A 21572-nucleotide genomic window follows, 5' to 3' on the forward strand; every position below is an offset into this window, starting at 1 on the left:
TCAAACGCTGTAAAAACACATGTTCAAACGCTGTAGAAACACTTGTTCAAACTCTGTAAAAACACATGTTCAAACTCTGTAAAAACACATGTTCAAATGCTGTAAAAACACATGTTCAAACGCTGTAAAAACACATATTCAAACGCTGTAAAAACACGTTCAAACGCTGTAAAAACAAATGTTCAAACTGTAAAAACACATGTTCAAACGCTGTAAAAACACATGTTCAAACTCTGTAAAAAGACTTGTTCAAACTGTAAAAACACATGTTCAAACGCTGTAAAAACAGATGTTCAAACGGTGAAAAAACACATATTCAAACGCTGTAAAAACACATGTTCAGACTCTGTAAAAACACATGTTCAAACTGTAAAAACACATGTTCAAACGCTGTAAAAACACTTGTTCAAACTCTGTAAAAACACATGTTCAAACGCTGTAAAAACACATATTCAAACTCTGTAAAAACACATGTTCAAACTCTGTAAAAACATGTTCAAACGCTGTAAAAACATGTTCAAACTGTAAAAACACATGTTCAAACGCTGTAAAAACACATGTTCAAACGCTGTAAAAACACATATTCAAACGCTGTAAAAACACATGTTCAAACGCTGTAAAAACACATGTTCAAATGCTGTAAAAACACATGTTCAAACTCTGTAAAAACACATGTTCAAACGCTGTAAAAACATGTTCAAACGCTGTAAAAACACATGTTCAAACGCTGTAAAAACATATTCAAACACTGTAAAAACACATGTTCAAATGCTGTAAAAACACATGTTCAAACGCTGTAAAAACACATATTCAAACGCTGTAAAAACACGTTGAAACGCTGTAAAAACAAATGTTCAAACTGTAAAAACACATGTTCAAACGCTGTAAAAACACATGTTCAAACTCTGTAAAAACACTTGTTCAAACTGTAAAAACACATGTTCAAACGCTGTAAAAACACATGTTCAAACGCTGAAAAAACACATATTCAAACGCTGTAAAAACACATGTTCAGACTCTGTAAAAACACGTTTAAACTAAAAACATGTTCAAACGCTGTAAAAACACATGTTCAAACGCTGTAAAAACACATATTCAAACGCTGTAAAAACACATATTCAAACGCTGTAAAAACACATGTTCAAACTCTGTAAAAACACATGTTCAAATGCTGTAAAAACACATGTTCAAACTCTGTAAAAACACATGTTCAAATGCTGTAAAAACATATTCAAATGCTGTAAAAACACATGTTCAAACGCTGTAAAAACACATGTTCAAACGCTGTAAAAACACTTGTTCAAACTCTGTAAAAACACATGTTCAAACGCTGTAAAAACACTTGTTCAAACTCTGTAAAAACACATGTTCAAACGCTGTAAAAACACATATTCAAACTCTGTAAAAGCACATGTTCAAACTCTGTAAAAACATGTTCAAACGCTGTAAAAACATGTTCAAACGCTGTAAAAACACATGTTCAAATGCTGTAAAAACACATGTTCAAACTCTGTAAAAACACATGTTCAAACGCTGTAAAAACATATTCAAATGCTGTAAAAACACATGTTCAAATGCTGTAAAAACACATGTTCAAACACTGTAAAAACACTTGTTCAAACTCTGTAAAAACACATGTTCAAACGCTGTAAAAACACTTGTTCAAACTCTGTAAAAACACATGTTCAAACGCTGTAAAAACACATATTCAAACTCTGTAAAAGCACATGTTCAAACTCTGTAAAAACATGTTCAAACGCTGTAAAAACATGTTCAAACGCTGTAAAAACACATGTTCAAACGCTGTAAAAACACATGTTCAAACGCTGTAAAAACACTTGTTCAAACTCTGTAAAAACACATGTTCAAACGCTGTAAAAACACACGTTCAAACGCTGTAAAAACACATGTTCAAACTCTGTAAAAACACATGTTCAAACGCTGTAAAAACATGTTCAAACGCTGTAAAAACACGTTCAAACGCTGTAAAAACATATTCAAACACTGTAAAAACACATGTTCAAATGCTGTAAAAACACATGTTCAAACGCTGTAAAAACACATATTCAAACGCTGTAAAAACACGTTCAAACGCTGTAAAAACAAATGTTCAAACTGTAAAAACACATGTTCAAACGCTGTAAAAACACATGTTCAAACTCTGTAAAAACACTTGTTCAAACTGTAAAAACACATGTTCAAACGCTGTAAAAACACATGTTCAAACGCTGAAAAAACACATATTCAAACGCTGTAAAAACACATGTTCAGACTCTGTAAAAACACGTTTAAACTGTAAAAACATGTTCAAACGCTGTAAAAACACATGTTCAAACGCTGTAAAAACACATATTCAAACGCTGTAAAAACACATGTTCAAACTCTGTAAAAACACATGTTCAAATGCTGTAAAAACACATGTTCAAACGCTGTAAAAACACATGTTCAAACGCTGTAAAAACACATGTTCAAACGCTGGGTTAACGCTGGGGTAACGCTAACCCTAACCCTAACCCTAACCCTAACGCTGTAAAAACACATGTTCAAACGCTGTAAAAACATATTCAAACGCTGTAAAAACACATGTTCAAACGCTGTAAAAACACATGTTCAAACGCTGTAAAAACACTTGTTCAAACTCTGTAAAAACACATGTTCAAACTGTAAAAACACATGTTCAAACGCTGTAAAAACACATGTTCAAACGCTGTAAAAACACATATTCAAACTCTGTAAAAACACATGTTCAAACGCTGTAAAAACACATGTTCAAACGCTGTAAAAACACTTGTTCAAACTCTGTAAAAACACATGTTCAAACTCTGTAAAAACACATGTTCAAATGCTGTAAAAACACATGTTCAAACGCTGTAAAAACACATATTCAAACTCTGTAAAAACACATGTTCAAACTCTGTAAAAACATGTTCAAACGCTGTAAAAACACATGTTCAAATGCTGTAAAAACACATGTTCAAACTCTAAAAACACATGTTCAGACGCTGTAAAAACATGTTCAAACGCTGTAAAAACACATGTTCAAACGCTGTAAAAACATGTTCAAACGCTGTAAAAACACATGTTCAAACGCTGTAAAAACATATTCAAACGCTGTAAAAACACATGTTCAAACGCTGTAAAAACATATTCAAACGCTGTAAAAACACATGTTCAAACGCTGTAAAAACACTTGTTCAAACTTTGTAAAAACATGTTCAAACGCTGTAAAAACACTTGTTCAAACTTTGTAAAAACATGTTCAAACTCTGTAAAAGCATATGTTCAAACGCTGTAAAAACACATGTTCAAACGCTTTAAAAACACATGTTCAAACGCTGTAAAAACACATGTTCCTGTTGGTTTTCTCACTTCTGTGTGTGTATATTATGGGCTGGAGGGTCTCCAGACGGTAGTGAATTAAAGTGTTTGCGTGTCCTGGTCTGTTTACAGGTATTCCAGGGACGGCGTTGGGATTCCACTGATGGGAAAACTGGCAGAAGGTACGACCACCTGTCCTAACCCTAACCCTGTTGGTTGTGGTTTCAGTCCTGGACCAGGTGTCCCAGGTATCCTAACCCTAACCCTGTTGGTTGTGGTTTCAGTACTGGACTCGGTTTCCCAGGTGTCCTTGCTGTACCTGCTGCTCAGTCTGGTTCTGGGCTGGACTCTGGGCAGAGGTCGGACCAAACCTCTGCACTGGGAACGAACACCTGCATCCACTACTGTCACTGTGGGCGGAGTCATCACACAGGTGATCTACACATCACACAACATGAGTAATTAACTAATAACACAACTAACCCTAACCCTAACTAACCCTAACCCTAACTAACCTTAACTCTAACTAACCCTAACCCTAACTAACCTTTACCCTAACTAACCCTAAACCTAACTAACCCTAACCCTAACTAACCTTAACTCTAACTAACCCTAACTAACCTTAACTCTAACTAACCCTAACTAACCTTAACTCTAACTAACCCTAACCCTAACTAACCTTTACCCTAACTAACCCTAAACCTAACTAACCCTAACCCTAAGTAACCTTAACTCTAACTAACCCTAACTAACCTTAACTCTAACTAATCCTAACCCTAACTAACCTTTACCCTAACTAACCCTAACCCTAAACCTAACTAACCCTAACCCTAACTAACCTTAACTCTAACTAACCCTAACCCTAACTAACCTTTACCCTAACTAACCCTAACCCTAAACCTAACTAACCCTAACCCTAACTAACCTTAACTCTAACTAACCCTAACTAACCTTAACTCTAACTAATCCTAACCCTAACTAACCTTTACCCTAACTAACCCTAACTAACCCCAACCCTAACTAACCTTAACCCTAACTAACCCCAACCCTAACTAACCTTAACTCTAACTAACCCTAACCCTAACTAACCTTAACCCTAACTAACCCTAACCACATAACATGAGTGATTAACTAATAAGCTAACTAACCTTAACCCTAACTAACCCTAACCCTAACTAACCTTAACCCTAACTAACCCTAACCACACAACATGAGTGATTAACTAATAACCTAACTAACCCTAACTAACCTTAACCCTAACTATTTCTAACTAACCCTAACCACACAACATGAGTGATTAACTAATAACCTAACTAACCCTAACCCGAACTAACCTTAGCCCTAACTAACCCTAACTAACCCTAACCACACAACATGAGTGATTAATGAAGAACCTAACCAACCCTAATCCTAACTAATGCTAACTAACCCTAACCCTAACCTTAACTAAACTTAACCCTAACTAATCTTAGCCCTAACTAACCCTAACTAACCCTAATCCTAACCCTAACTAACCTTAACCACACAACATGAGTGATTAACTAAGAACCTAACTAACCCTAACCCTAACTAACATTAACTAACGCTAACTAACCCTAACCCACCTTAACCCTAACTAACCCTAACTAACCTTAACCCTAACTAACCTTAACCCTAACTAACCCTAACCCTAACTAACCCTAACCTTAACTAATGCTAACTAACCCTAACTAACCCTCACTAACCCTAACCCTATCATAACCCTAAATAACCCTAACCCAGTGTTTTAAACTGGACTGCATGTGTTTCAGGGTGTCCTGCTCTTATGGGACCAGTTCTCGGACAGGGACAGTCCCCTCAGTCCCCAGACTCTGGCCTCGGTCCTGGTCCTGGTCTTCAGGGTGGTCCTGGTCCTGCTCATGTCCTCTGTCCTCTACCAGAGCATGTCCACTGAGAGAAGCCGGCTGAAACGGGACTTCTACTGGAGCTTCAGCAAGGTACACAACTACAACTACACACAACTACACAACAACTTCACAACAACAACCACACACAACTGCACAACCATTACACAACAGCAACTACACACACACACACACACACAGTCTGAAATGAGACTTCTACTGGAGCTTCAAAAAGGTGCACAACTACAACTACACAACATGTACACAGACTGTCCATATAAACAGTCCTAACCCTTACCCTAACCCTGTTCCTAAGCCTTACCCTGTTCCTAACCCTAACTCTAGTCTCTCTGTTTCAGGGCTGTTTCCTGTGGTTCCTCTCTCATCCTGTCCTCGTCCTCTTATCCGTCGTCTTCAATGAACATCAGAGACACAAGGTTTGGATGCACAAAGAAACACAAAACCCTAAAAACCCTAAAAACCCTAACCCACAAATAAACACACAAAACCCTAAAAACCCTAAAACCCCTAACCCACAAATAAACACACAAAACCCTAAAAACCCTAAAAACCCTAACCCACAAATAAACACATAAAACTCAAAAAACCCTAACCCACAAATAAACACATAAAACTCAAAAAACCCTAACCCAAATAAACCCTAAAAACCCTAACCCGTCACTAACCCTAACCCTTTAGAGTCTGTTGACACTGGCTGATGGAGCTGCTCAGTAGTAAACATACAGTTACACACAATTACATACAGTTACAGTTACAGTTACATACAGGTACATAGTTACATACAGTTACACAGTTACAGTTTCATATAATTACATACAGTTACACACAGTTACAGTTACACACAGTTACATACAGTTACACACAGTTACATAGTTACAGTTACATACAGTTACAGTTACACAGTTACATACAGTTCCACACAGTTGCACAGTTACACACCGTTACAGTTACATGCAGTTACACACAGTTACAGTTACATACAGTTACATACAGTTACACACAGTTACATAGTTACAGTTACACAGTTACATACAGTTCCACACAGTTGCACACAGTGCATACAGTTACCGCTACTGCGCATGCGTGGCGTCTGTCAAACCGCCGGCGGATCTACTCTTAGAAATCCAGCCTTTTAACTACTTATTTCTTGCCTTTCAACACTTACTCACTTGAACCTAACCCCTTAACCGTGTCTTTTTAACTTGACGCCATCGACCCAAACCTCCATCGGGCAGGTAAGTATTGTCAGTGGATCCTTACCTGTGGCTGTCACCCACCTCTTCCCGCGCTCTGCCCCTGGTATCTCGCTGTTTCCACCATGGCGTCACCCTCATCACCCGGAGATAGTCCTCTCGTCCAAGCCAACAAAACCCTGGTAAAGGCTTACCAAATGATCGCGGATCTCAAAGAGGAAATACTGCGCCTCTCCGCAGAACTAGCGGAAAAAAATGCCCAGCTCTGTGGTTTCTCCAGCTGCCTTCCCACACTGTCCAGTCTGTTTCTGAAAAGCGCAGAGAAGCCCAAAGCCTCCTGTGATGATACGGTGTTATGGGATCCTTCCTCTGCCTGTCCTCGCCCCCCGTGTTCTACACCCTGGTCTGAAGTGGTGATTCGTGGCCGCAAAAAGAACACGAGCAAAGTCTCATCACCGCCGAGCCTCAGCACATCAAACCGCTTCGGCATCCTGTCCGTGGAGGATGCTCCGGCTCCCCCCGCCACGGCTGATGTGCCCCCCATCCCACCTGGCTCTGTCCGGGAACCGGCTCCTGCTGACACCGTGGCTGCCACTGAGCTGGTTAAAGGCGACGGTCCTAAAGCCGGTCCTCCAGTGAAGCTTCCATCCCAGGGTCCCCGCTCCTCGGCCCGACGCCGCCTTCTCCGAGAGGCCGTCCGCCGTCACACTGACGGTCCACCCGTGGAATGTCCACCTAGAGAGACCAGTAACCCCTCACCCTCAACACCGTCTCCTCGACCACTTTTCCCTCCGACCACCGCTATCCTCGGGGACTCCATCATCCGTCACGTCCGTTTCTTTAACGCCATAACCAGGTGTTTTCCTGGTTCCACTGTCACCTCCATCCTCCATGAACTGCCTCAGCTGCTGCTCTCACTGCCGTCCACCGTTACCCGGATCATAGTTCACGTGGGCTTCAATGACACTTCTCTTCAACAGTCCGAAGTGACAAAGGTTCATTTTAAAAACCTCTTTGATAAATTGAAAGGATGCGGGAAGGCTGTTTTCATCTCCGGGCCCCTCCCCTCCTTTGCCCGTGGTGTGGGCCGTTTCAGCCGCCTCCTCAGCCTGAACACCTGGCTCCAGTCCGCCTCTGCTCTGAACGGCTTCAGTTTTATTGATAACTTTAATCTGTTCTGGAACCGCTCCTCCTTCTACAAGTCTGATGGTGTCCACCCCTCTAGACTAGGCAGCAGGGTCTGGGCTCAAAACATCCAACATGCGGTCCTGACTAAAACCACACCCACACCTATGTGACTATGCCCTCCCTCTTCTGCTGTAGCCACCTGCTCCCCCTGCTGGTCACATCTAATATCACCACGTTCAGAGTCTGCTGTAAAACCTGTAGTGAGAATGAACACCACCCCAGCTGATCTGTCCTCCTCTCCCAGGCCCTCACTGTCCACCTGTCAGTCAAACTCCTCAGTGAATTCCTCTTGTCCTTCCCCATCTCCAGCAGCCTACACCTCTGCCTTGCTCTTCCCCATTCCTGTCATATCCAGGTCTCGTATGGGGTTTCACTCTGCTCAAAGGCACCGTAGGTGGTTGACACAAATCCCATTACACACAGCGGACACCAACACCATGACGTCACCACCACCCAGTCGGTTTGGGTTACTAAATGCACATTCCATTGCCAATAAATCCTTCTCCCTAAATGAGGTTTTTACCAACAGGAACTTGGATGCATTATTCCTGACGCAGACGTGGTAGAGGGATGGGGAGTTCATTCATTTAAATGAACTGTGCCCTCCTGGCTGCTCTGCTGTTGGTCAGCCCCGCCCCTGTCACCGGGGTGGTGGTCTTGCTGCAGTGTACCAAGACAAATACATATGCAGAGGGATGAGCACCGATGACTTTCCCTCATTTGAGTCACAGATGATCCAGATTGGCTCGTCCAGTGTGTTTTACTGTTTCTTAATCTGCCGTCCCCCTGGCCCTGCTGGTGCCTTCTGAAACCATTTGACTGATTTCCTAACATCAATAATAAAACTGGAGAAGGTTTGAATTCTTGGGGATTTCAATCTGCACATCGACAACGACTCATCCAGCCCAGCAATGGAACTTTTAGCCATGACTGACACTTTTAACCTCAAACAACATGTATCTGGCCCCACCCACAAGAAAGGCCACACCCTGGACCTGGTTTTCTCACTGGGCTTACACGTCACAAATGTGTGTGTTGAGGATGTCCACTTGAGTGGTGTGTTTTTTGACTTATGTGTGCCTCTGGAGCCCAAGCCTGCACCTAGAAGGGCCAAGAGGAGGATCATTACAGAGTCCACAGCCCAGGTTCTGCGTGCCCTGTTTAACCCTAGTCTTCTTAATGAGTGTTCCGATGTTGATGAGTTTATCCAGTGCTTCTCCACACACTGCAGCTCTATTCTAGACCAGGTGGCTCCCCTGAACTCTTTCTGCTGACGTCACGTCCGGTGAGTGTATTGTTTGCTTGTTGCGTTGCCGCCAGTCGCTCTTTTCCTAGTGCTCTTCAGTCGTTTTTATTCCACGATTTAACTTAATACTTGGTTAAATTTAGTCTCTGGTTGGCTCAGTACACACCCGGAGCCAACAATAACATCTGATCCTAGCTAAAAAGTTTGTTCAAAGTTTGTTCATAGATTAAAAACAACTTTTCCTTTTAGCTCCGCTAGCCTTGCTTAACCGAGCTATGGCTAGCCCTCTGCCTTCACCTTCTTCCCGTCTGTTCTGCTCAGTGTGCTGTATGTATAGTGAGCTCCCTGCCTCCTTTACTGAGGATAGAAGCAGCTGTAGGAAGTGTAGTTTAGTGTCAGGGTTGGAGGCCAGGGTTTCTGAGTTAGAAGCACGGCTCTGCACTTTGGAGGCTAAGGCTAAACCTAGCTATACCCAGGTAGCAGCAGGGACCGCAGGTCGTGCTTGTAGTAGCAGGAATGTTAGCGTGGTTAGCCCCCCAGCGAGTCCCGTGCAGCCGGGAGAGACCAGGGACGGATTTGTGACAGTACGGGGGAAGCGCAGTGCTAAACGCAAAAACTTAGTGCACCAACAGCTTCCCGTCTGTAATAGGTTTGATCCCCTCAGCGACACACCGGCTGAACCGGATACACTCGTAATTGGCAGCTCCATAGTCAGAGACGTGAAGCTCCCAGCGGTGTCTGTCAGGTGTTACCCAGGGGCCAGAGTCGGTGACATCGAAGGAAACCTTAGGCTTTTACAGCAGAGTAGGACTAGGTTTCGCCGGATCGTTATTCACGCAGGTGGTAACGACGCCCGGCGGAGACAATCTGAGGTTCTTAAATTGAATGTAGCCTCGGTGTGTAAACTTGCTAGGTCGATGGCTGACACCGTAGTATTCTCTGGACCCCTGCCCAATTTGGTCAATGATGAGATGTACTCTAGGTTCTCATCATTTAACCGCTGGTTGTCTAGATGGTGCCCAGAAAACGACATTGTTTTTATTGACAACTGGCGTGCGTTCTGGGGAAAGCCCGGGCTCATTCGCAGAGACGGCGTACATCCCACTTGGGAGGGTGCCTGTCTTTTAGCTCACAATCTGGCCGCTAGCCTTTGTCTTCCAAAGTGACCCTTCAGAGTGGGGGCCCGGGAGCAGAGTTGTAGTGTAAAACACTTCTCTGTTAATCACTCACTCCCTCCCGAGCTGTCACACATCCAGTGTTTAGGAAAGAAGATAGAGACTGTGTCTGTTCCTCGTGTAGTAGAGACTCAAAAACCGAACCCTATAGAGACTTTAGGAGTGAGACCAAATAATTTAATACAAATAGTTCCGGATTGCAGTCAAATTAAAAGTCAAATTAAAAGGACATCTAATAAACATATTAAATGTGGATTACTAAACATTAGGTCTATTTCATCCAAATCTCTGTTATTAAATGACTTAATTGGTGACCATAAAATTGATATTTTGGCTCTGACAGAAACCTGGCTTCAGCAAAACGAATATGTGAGACTAAATGAATCCACGCCACCAAGTCATGTGAACTTTCACACAGCTAGAAGCACTGGTCGAGGTGGAGGAGTGGCAGTAATTTCACACTCTAGTTTAGGTCTGAACCCTAAAACTAATCACACTTATCAATCCTTTGAAAGTTTATTTCTGTCAATTACTGATCCCAATTGGAAAAACAAAAAAACAGTTCTATTTGTAGTGGTTTATCGCCCTCCTGGTCCTTACTCACAGTTTTTATCAGAATTCTCTGACTTTTTATCCACTGTAGTGTTAAACTGGGATAGGATTTTAATAGTTGGGGACTTTAACATTCATGTTGATAATGACAATGACTCTTTTAGTGGAGCTTTTAGTGGCCTATTAGATGGGATTGGCTTTGTTCAAAATGTAAATAAACCAACTCACCGTCACAAGCACACCCTGGATCTGATCTTAACATATGGTATTGAGATTAGTGACCTTGTTGTCCTCCCCCATAACCCCTTACTCTCAGACCACTTTTTAATTACCTTTCAGTTTGTGCTTGAGGATAAGTCTACACCTGTGATTAAAGCTCAGATGAAAAGGACGTTATGTGATCATTCTGTCTCAAGGTATAGAGAGATAATTCAGCCAATATTTCCTTCCCTGTTGTCTGATTATGTAGAGAACATGTCTAGTCCTGCTGCATGTGATGAGTTTGTTGATAGTGCCATGCTCACACTACAGACTGCTCTGGATGTAGTTGCCCCCCTCAAGCCGAGGATTGTTAAGCCAAGGCCAGCTTCTCCTTGGTATAATGCCGAAACACGTTCCTTTAAACAAACAGCACGTAAATTAGAGAGGCTATGGCGCCGTTCCAGCTCAGAGCATTCTTTTAGTGCCTGGAAAAACAGCTTATTGGCCTATAAGCAGGCCCTGCGTAAGGCTAAAACTAGTTACTACTCATCCTTAATCGAGAAAAACAAGAATAACCCTAGATTCCTGTTCAGCACTGTTGCCAGGCTGACAAACAGTCACAGTTCAGTAGAACCCTCTATCCCACTTACTCTCAGCTGTGATGACTTCCTACAATTCTTTAACGATAAAATCTCAACTATTAGGAACAAAATAGATGAACTACTTCCAAATATTAGGTCTGACAAAGCACAGGCTACTAACCAAGAATCTCTTCTAAACCCCCCTACAATGTTAGATAATTTCACTACTGTAGATGGAGCTGATGTAGCATCTATCATTATGTCCTCCAAACCATCGACCTGCCTCTTAGACCCAATCCCAACCAAACTTTTTAAACAGACTCTGCCCCTAACTATTGACACAATTCTAACTATAATTAATACCTCACTAGTTACTGGCTACGTGCCACAATCTATTAAATTTGCAGTTATTAAACCACTTCTGAAAAAACCTACTCTAGATCCTGACCTCCTGGTCAGTTACAGACCTATATCTAATTTACCCTTCCTCTCAAAAGTTCTTGAAAGAGTGGTAGTTAAACAGCTGTGTCAGCATTTACAGGACAATAGTTTATTTGAACACTTCCAGTCTGGCTTTCGTGCTCATCATAGCACTGAAACTGCATTAGTCAAAGTAACCAATGACTTGTTATTAGCTGCTGACGATGGTTTGGTCTCGATCCTGGTCTTATTGGACCTGAGTGCAGCTTTTGACACTATCGACCACAGTATCCTACTGCAGAGATTAGAATGGAACAGAGGCATCAGAGGAGCAGCCCTCTGCTGGTTTAAATCCTATTTATCTAATAGGTACCAGTTTGTTAATGTAAACCAACAATCATCAACATATTCCAGAGTTAGTTGCGGCGTGCCACAAGGGTCGGTCCTCGGGCCCATTTTGTTTATACTATACATGCTGCCTTTAGGTAACATTATTAGAAAACATGGCATTAAGTTTCACTGTTACGCAGATGATACACAACTGTATTTATCGATTAAACCTGATCAGACCAGACAAGTAGATAAACTAAGTTCCTGTGTCCGTGACATTAAAACCTGGATGAGCGCTAATTATCTTTTACTTAACCCTGAAAAAACAGAGGTCATTATAATAGGCCCTAAAAATGCAAGAGACTCCCTATCTGACCAGATAGTCACTCTGGACAATGTGAGTGTAGCCTCTAGCACCACAGTTAGAAACCTAGGAGTTCTATTTGACCCAGATCTATCATTTAAACCACATATTAACCAAGCCTGCAGAACCGCCTTCTTCCACCTGCGCAACATAGCCAAAATTAGAAATATTCTTTCTAAAAATGATGCAGAAAAATTAGTTCATGCGTTTGTTACATCTAGATTAGATCACTGCAACTCCCTTCTCGTAGCATGTCCTAAAAGCTCTCTAAAAAGTTATCAACTGGTTCAGAACGCGGCAGCGAGACTACTAACAGGAACAAATAGAAGAGAACACATCACCCCTGTGCTCCAAGCCCTTCACTGGCTTCCAATCCAGTTTAGAATTAGATTCAAAATCCTCCTCCTCACATACAAGACCATTAATGGTATGGGCCCCTCTTATCTCAGAGATGCTCTGGTGCCGTACCATCCCAACAGAACCCTTCGTTCTCAGAATGCAGGTCTACTGGTAGTTCCCAGGGTCTGTAAAAGTACAGTAGGAGCTAGAGCCTTTAGTTACCAAGCTCCTGTTTTATGGAATCAGCTTCCAGTTAACATTAAAGAGGCCGACACAGTCTGTACATTTAAGGTCAGGCTAAAAACATTCCTATATGAAAAAGCTTATGGTCAGGCTAGTTCAAACCAGACTGAAGCCACAGTTCAGTCTAAGCTGCCCTAGGAGCAAGAATGCTGGGGGAAGTACAGGCACTGAGTCCTATCTCCTGTTTCTGGTTCTACGTACCATTCTGGTCTGCACTTATATTTTTAATATTTAGCCAACTTAGTTTGTGCAGTGCTATTCACCCGATGTCCCCTTTCCCCACTCCCCTCCGGGGGAGTGGCTACTTTTTCAGTTGTAACCACTTGGGAGCCAATGATGGCAGGATCTGCGCTGACCCATCTGTGTCCTGCCCTGTCCTGTGTCCTGACCCCCTCCCCCACCTGTCTGGATGGACGTCCTCGGCCTCACCACTGTGGATGGGCCTCCTCGCCCCTGCCTGTCTCATCCAGCGGGACGGACCCCCCATGTGTCCACCCTACTGCATCCTTGTAGACTAGAACTACATCTGCAAATGGACGTCCATCAGTCCTGGTGCATCTATAGCCTGTCCGTCCATGGGAGTGGATCTCTCCTTCACTGTGGTTCTCCCCGAGGTTTCTCCCTTTTCCCACTGGGTTTTGAGTTTTTCCTTGCCGAGAAGGAGGGTCTAAGGACGGGGGATGCCCTGGACACTACTCATTTTCTTGCTGTTCATTTGACTGTTGTTTACTCTAACTGACTCTGTAAAGCCCTTTGAGATAACCTTGTTGTGATATTGGGCTATACAAATAAAGTTGAATTGAATTGAATTGAAATTGAATTGAAAACCAATGTCAGTGGTAAGTGGTCTTGTCCTTGGATGAATGAAAACATTTAAACTTCAGGAGAACTTGTCGCAAAACTGAGCGTCTTTGGAAATCAACCCAGTTGGAAGTACACAGGTTACATCTTAAAGATCTCATAACCTCCTTAAATAAAATGATTAAGGAGGCAAGATCCAGCTACTTCCACAAACTTATAGCCACAAACAAGAAAAACCCCAAAGTAATCTTTGACACAATCCAGTCCATTGTGTCCCCTGCTGTCCCTGCTCCCCCTGTGCTCTGTAAAGCTGACAGCAGTGACTTCCTAAACTTCTTCACAGACAAGATCAGGGATATTAACCACAATATCCCACCACCCTCTGGCTGTCTGACCCGAGCTGATCCCCCTCTTCAAACCTGGTCCTCTTTCGACCCTGTGACACTGGAGGACATCTCAGCACTTTTATCCAAAACGAAACCCTCCTCCAACTCTGCAGACCTCCTCCCCCATAAGCTCCTTGTCGGTGTCTTTGACACTATTGGACCATGGGTCACAAAGTTTTTTAACCTGTCGCTCTCAACTGGTTTGTTTCCCAGCTCCTTCAAACAGGCCATCATAGAACCTAAACTAAAGAAAACCACACTGGACCCCACAGACTTCAAAAGCTACAGGCCCATTTCAAAGCTCCCCCTATTGGCCAAAATCCTTGAGAAGGCAGTGTCTAAACAACTGACAGCTTTTCTGGAGACACACCAGATCTATGACACTTTTCAGTCTGGGTTTAGACAACGCCACTCAACACAAACCGCACTATTAAAAGTGTCTAGTGACATCCTGATGGAGGCCGACTCTGGGAAATCCACGGTCTTGGTCCTGCTAGATCTGTCCTCGGCCTTTGACACAGTGGACCATCCCATAATGATTGAGAGACTGAGGGACCTGGTAGGGATGTCAGGTCATGTGCTAGACTGGTTCTCCTCTTACCTGACCGGCAGAAGCTTCACTGTGTCAGTAAACAACTTCCAATCTGACTCAGCGGATCTACTGTGTGGTGTGCCCCAAGGCTCTGTCCTGGGACCAGTCCTATTCTTACTCTATGTCCTCCCACTTGGCCACATTATCCAACAGTATAGTGATGTCTCCTATCTCCTCCTATTACACTCTATGTATTCATCATAAAGTACTCCATGTGCCCCCCCCCCTCTCCCCCAGTCTCTCTATATCTCTACCGCTCTCTCTTTTCTCCTCCTTTACTCTCTCTCTCTTTAACCCCAACTGGTCAAGGCAGACGTACATCCTTCAGGAGTCTGGGTCTGCTCCAGGTTTCTGCTGTTAAAGGTAGTTTTTCCTTCCACTGTCACCAATCACAAGTGTTTGCTCCTGAAGGATTCTGTTGGGTCTCTGTAAACTTGATTTGATTCTGATTTGAATTGATAAAGCACTTTGTGACTCTGTCTTTGAAAAGTGCTCTATAAATAAAATGTACTTACTTACTTAGAGTTACACACAGTTACACAGTTACACACAGTTACATACAGTTACACACAGTTACACACAGTTACATACAATTACGCACAGTTATAGTTACACACAGTTACATACAGTTACACACAGTTACATACAGTTATACAGTTACATACAATTACACACAGTTACACAGTTACACACAGTTACATACAGTTACACAGTTACATACAGTTACAGTTACATGTCTTTGTACTGGACTTAAAAACATTATCTTTCTTTTTTAAAGCTATAAAAACTGGAGTACAACTACTCAGATATTGTTGGTACTATAACTAAAATTACATATGTAACTACGGTTCTATGAATCCTGGAGGACCACCAAAGGCGGAGCTTCAAGCATTGAAGGATCATTCTTGTGCATGCGCAGGTCGAATATTAACCTGTGACCTTGTGGTGGCTCACCTGAGTCTATGGTCATGTGACCTGAGTCTATATATTCATGTGACCTGAGTCTATAGTCATGTGACCTGAGTCTATAGTCATGTGACCTGCGTCTGTAGTCATGTGACCTGCGTCTATAATCATGTGGCTTGAGTCTATAGTCATGTGACCTGAGTCTATATGGTCATGTGACACCAGAACCTCAGTCCCTTAATCTTCTCGCGAGAGCACGAGGATTCTGAGGGACCAAGCGCTCTGGGGGTCATCCAGGATTCATCGAACCACAATTACATGCAGAACTACGGTTCTGTTTCATCCCTACTGACCGCCAGAGGCAGAGCTTCAAGCACTGGATGATGTAGATCAACAAGGTGACGAGGAATCTGAAAAACCCCTAAAAACAACTGATACAACAACACCCACCATGGATGGGGGTGTGGCTACATTCAGCCTGTAGAACAGATGGGGGTGTGGCTACATTCAGCCTGTAGAACAGATGGGGGTGTGGCTACATTCACCCTATAGAACAGAGGGGGTGTGGCTACATTCACCCTGTAGAACCTGGTACAGGCATTTGCAGTAGAACCAGGAGGCTGGTCTTCGTAGAAACTCCAGTGGCGCTCCATTCACATCAGCCCATGAGGTCGATCGGCTCCTGGTTGAGTGTCACCTGACTCCAGCAGCAGAGGTGGACCCTGCAGGTGTTGGCTTAGGGTTAGGGTTAGGACCTGACCCTGCAGGTGTTGGCTTTAGGGCAGTGGTTCTTAACCTTGTTGGAGGTACTGAACCCCACCAGTTTCATATGCGCATTCACCGAACCCTTTTTTATTAAAAAATACAATATGATTTTTTTCAAATTCAAGACACTGGCATATGTTTTACTGGTGCACAAAATGAACCGTGCATTAACATCACTGTGCTCAAAGAACAAAACCAATACAGTGCATGAACTCACAACAAATTACATACCTTTTCACAAAGACATGACCTTTTTTAATACTACCACACTGAAATGGTTTTAATTTTTAACCTTATGTATTCCAATAATGAACTTATTGTATTTATGCTATTTATCATTTTTAACATTTTAACACACACACATCAACTAATTTCCATCAGGCTACAATAATAATGAATATTTACTGCAAATCAGTGGGTCTTCTGCTGTTGTGTATATGTATGTGTAGGCCGTCAGGTCAGCCCGGTTTTCGTTTCATCTCGCTCCGAACTTTCCGAACCACGTAATTTTGACATAAAAAAAAGATAATTGCATGTAGTGTAACAAAAAAAAGTTCTCGTTATACTCCTTCAGTATTTTTGTGATCGTTGTTTTATTACAGCACTAGTTCGGCTTTAGCGTAATACGATTTCTCCACCCGCGACGGTGCGTCGGCTGTCACATGATTGTAACTGACCAGTGCGGTGACCGAAAATGTAAACAAATGCTACACATGGCTGCCTCCGTGGTTAACAGGAAGTAGCAAAAGTCATAACAACGATGTGGAAAATACTCAAATAATTCATCGTCAGACGAGTGGAAGAGATTATAAACACTTCTGGATGTGTTGAAGTGCTATAAGCAACAACAATACACCGCGTATATTGGATGTCAATCAGAGAAAGAGTCTCTGAAGCCGTTTGTTCACATACACGGACCTAGCCCAACACACACACCCGACTAATGAGTCGAGGGTGTGTCTTGACCTCCGCCGAACCCCTGAGACTGACTCACCGAACCCCGAGGGTTCGATCGAACCCAGGTTAAGAACCACTGCTTTAGGGTTAGGACCTGACCCTGCAGGTGTAGGCTTTAGGGTTAGGGTTAGGACCCGTCCACAGTCCCATGGAACAGACGGTGCTTAGACAGAGCCAGACCTTTCTGTCCACCAGCAGATGAACCGACTCTGCTTTCTGTAAAGATGTCGTGGAAGTGACATACGCCTCCAGAGCACGGACAGGGCACAGAGGCTCAAAGGGGGGCGGTGTCAAAATGGACACTGGAGTGGGGGGGTGTGGCCTGGCGCTGATGCCACCTGAGGAATACAGGAGGTATCAGTCCACAGTGGAACTGCTGAGCCATCAGGGTTCCACTGGACACAGGACTTACTTAAGGACAGGGCTGGTAGTTCTCCTACACGTTTGGCAGAAGCCCTAGCCCTAACCCTAACCCTAGCCCTAACACTAACCCCCATTGCAATAAGGAATGCAGTCTTCAGTGAAAGCCATTTGAGGTCCACCCCCACTAGGGGCTCAAATGGGGGGGACCGAAGGGCCTCAAGCACCAGAGGCAGGTCCCATACCGGTGCCACACGGTGTATGGGTGGATCCAAACGCCTAGCAACGCTCAAGAACTGTGAAATGTCTTTGTCACAGCCCACTGAACAACCGTTCATCCCAACATGCCAGGAGGAAATGGCATATAAACCTCCAATGTGGATGGAGACCGCCCCTGATTCAACAGTTCCTGAAGGAAGGCCAGTATGTCAGGGACTGAACAGTCTACTGGGTTCTGTCCTCTGCCATGGCACTGTTTCTCAAAAACTGCCCATTTGTTAAAATACACAGCACGTGTGGATGGTTTACTAACCCTAAACCCTGTTCTTGATTCTGTAGGTGGTGACCATCGGGGTGATCCTATGTCAGTCCAGGGTTAGGGTTAGGGTTAGGGTTAGACACTGGTAGTCATGTGCTGGTAGGCTCCACCCCCTTTTGGACTAACCCTAAACTCTCATCTTGGTTGCATAGGTGGTGACCGTCGGGGTGATCCTCTGCCAGTCCAGGGTTAGGGTTAAGGTTAGGGTTAGACAGTGGTAGTGGTGTACAGGTAGGCTCCGCCCCCTTTTGGACTAATCCTAAACCCTGTTCTTGGTTCTGTAGGTGGTGACTGTCGGGGGGATCCTGTGCCAGTCCATCTCCATGGTGATCCTCTACCAGCTCTTCCTGTCCCGGTCTCTCTACTGGGAGGTGTCTTCTCTGTCCTCGGTGTCTCTGCCACTCACTATGTCCAGGACCAACCACAGGGGGCGCTACTGAGCTAATGACAGACAGACACACCCCTTCTGTCAGGAGGCGGGACATCCTGTCCACACCTAGAGGAGGACATTTACAGTAAAGCCACAGTAGGTCCATGTCTGTAGGGACAGGAAGGAGGGCCAAACAACGTCCACAAATGGACATCCAAGAAGAGTGGTGTTTTTAGACTTAATCCAGTAAAGGATGGAAGGTAGGATGAACAGGATGGAAGGTAGGACGAACAGGATGAAGGTAGGATGAACAAGATGGAAGGAAGGTAGGACCAGCAGGATGGAAGGTAGGATGAACAGGATGGAAGGTAGGATGAACAGGATGGAAGGTAGGACCAACAGGATGGAAGGTAGGATGAACAGGATGGAAGGAACAATGAACAAGATGGAAGGAAGGTAGGAGGAACAGGATGGAAGGTAGGATGAACAGGATGGAAGGAAGGATGAACAGGATGGAAGGTAGGATGAACAGGATGGAAGGTAGGATGAACAGGATGGAAGGAAGGTAGGACGAACAGGATGGAAGGTAGGAGGAACAGGATGGAAGGTAGGACGAACAGGATGGAAGGAAGGTAGGAGGAACAGGATGGAAGGTAGGAGGAACAGGATGGTAGGAAGGATGAACAGGATGGAAGGTAGGACGAACAGGATGGAAGGAAGGATGAACAGGATGGAAGGTAGGACAAACAGGATGGAAGGTAGGAGGAACAGGATGGAAGGTAGGAGGAACAGGATGGAAGGTAGGACGAACAGGATGGTAGGAAGGATGAACAGGATGGAAAGAAGGACGAACAGGACGTCTGTTCCAAATGGAGTCGAGGGAAGTCCAACCAACATATGGATGTTCGTTTTAAACCTCATCAGTCGACTCCACCCACGGCTGCATGTGTTCAACATGGCGACACCAGAGGAGGTTTAACTCCTGTGATACTAACGTTCATATTGACAAGGGCAGTTGGAAGTACAAGGGCTGTGCTCCGCGTCTGACTCCAGCCGGGGTCCACTGTGTGGCTGGGGCCGGGGTTGCTGTCCCCCCAGATCCACCCGCTGTGGTGGAGCAGATGCAGTCAGCCTTGGTTCAGTACTGTTTCTGTACAGACTTGTGTTGGACTCCAGCGGCTCAGACGTCACGTGTCAGTGTCACTCCAATGAATGTTTGATCCTGACAAATAAAACTTTCACTTTAAATGACATTAGAATTTCTTTTCAGTTGGACTTTGTATTTGTAACTGAGACAGGCCTTCCTGTTGGGGACCTCATGTGAACTGTGTCCTCCTCATGTGAACTGTGTCCTCCTCATGTGAACTGTGTCCTCCTCATGTGAACTGTGTCCACCTCATGTGAACCCTGTCCTCCTCAGGTGAACTCTGTCCTCCTCATGTGAACTCTGTCCTCCTCATGTGAACTGTGTCCACCTCATGTGAACTGTGTCCTCCTCAGGTGAACTCTGTCCTCCTCATGTGAACTGTGTCCTTCTCATGTGAACTGTGTCCACCTCATGTGAACTGTGTCCTCCTCAGGTGAACTCTGTCCTCCTCATGTGAACTGTGTCCTTCTCATGTGAACTGTGTCCACCTCATGTGAACTGTGTCCTCCTCAGGTGAACTCTGTCCTCCTCATGTGAACTGTGTCCACCTCATGTGAATTGTGTCCTCCTCATGTGAACTGTGTCCACCTCATGTGAACTCTGTCCTCCTCATGTGAACTGTGTCCTCCTCATGTGAACTGTGTCCACCTCATGTGAACTGTGTCTTCCTCATGTGAACTGTGTCCACCTCATGTGAACTCTGTCCTCCTCATGTGAACTCTGTCCTCCTCATGTGAACTGTGTCCTCCTCATGTGAACTGCGTCCACGTCATGTGAACTGTGTCCACCTCATGTGAACTGTGTCCTCCTCATGTGAACTGTGTCCTCCTCATGTGAACTGTGTCCTCCTCATGTGAACTCTGTCCACCTCATGTGAACCCTGTCCTCCTCAGGTGAACTCTGTCCTCCTCATGTGAACTCTGTCCTCCTCATGTGAACTCTGTCCTCCTCATGTGAACTGTGTCCACCTCATGTGAACTGTGTCCTCCTCAGGTGAACTCTGTCCTCCTCATGTGAACTGTGTCCTTCTCATGTGAACTGTGTCCACCTCATGTGAACTGTGTCCTCCTCAGGTGAACTCTGTCCTCCTCATGTGAACTGTGTCCACCTTATGTGAATTGTGTCCTCCTCATGTGAACTGTGTCCACCTCATGTGAACTGTGTCCTCCTCATGTGAACTGTGTCCACCTCATGTGAACTCTGTCCTCCTCATGTGAACTGTGTCCACCTCATGTGAACTGTGTCCTCCTCATGTGAACTGTGTCCACCTCATGTGAACTCTGTCCTCCTCATGTGAACTGTGTCCTCCTCATGTGAACTGCGTCCACGTCATGTGAACTGTGTCCACCTCATGTGAACTGTGTCCTCCTCATGTGAACTGTGTCCTCCTCATGTGAACTCTGTCCACCTCATGTGAACCCTGTCCTCCTCAGGTGAACTCTGTCCTCCTCATGTGAACTCTGTCCTCCTCATGTGAACTGTGTCCACCTCATGTGAACCCTGTCCTCCTCAGGTGAACTCTGTCCTCCTCATGTGAACTCTGTCCTCCTCATGTGAACTGTGTCCACCTCATGTGAACTGTGTCCTCCTCAGGTGAACTCTGTCCTCCTCATGTGAACTGTGTCCACCTCATGTGAACTGTGTCCTCCTCAGGTGAACTCTGTCCTCCTCATGTGAACTGTGTCCACCTCATGTG

At 44.4% G+C, this 21572-nt stretch overlaps 1 protein-coding gene across 4 annotated transcripts in view; it reads left to right on the forward strand.

Annotated features, from left to right (window-relative positions):
• The window catches only part of gpr180 (G protein-coupled receptor 180), a 37251-nt gene extending 18084 nt beyond the window's left edge, over window positions 1-19167 (forward strand). For 3 of the 4 annotated variants that reach the window (XM_030130412.1, XM_030130409.1, XM_030130411.1), the window contains 4 exons: window positions 3451-3500; window positions 3603-3751; window positions 5109-5294; window positions 5561-6056. In XM_030130412.1, the coding sequence (XP_029986272.1) occupies window positions 3451-3500; window positions 3603-3751; window positions 5109-5294; window positions 5561-5797 (622 nt within the window). In that variant the 3' untranslated portion in view covers window positions 5798-6056. Of the gene's footprint in view, window positions 1-3450; window positions 3501-3602; window positions 3752-5108; window positions 5295-5560; window positions 6057-18643 lie in introns of those variants that run through there. The other variant, XM_030130410.1, reaches the window with a different exon arrangement.
• The last annotated feature ends 2405 nt before the right edge of the window (window positions 19168-21572 follow it).

The sequence above is a fragment of the Sphaeramia orbicularis genome, unplaced genomic scaffold (assembly GCF_902148855.1).
Source record: "Sphaeramia orbicularis unplaced genomic scaffold, fSphaOr1.1, whole genome shotgun sequence".
Classification (NCBI taxonomy): Eukaryota; Metazoa; Chordata; class Actinopteri; order Kurtiformes; family Apogonidae; genus Sphaeramia; species Sphaeramia orbicularis.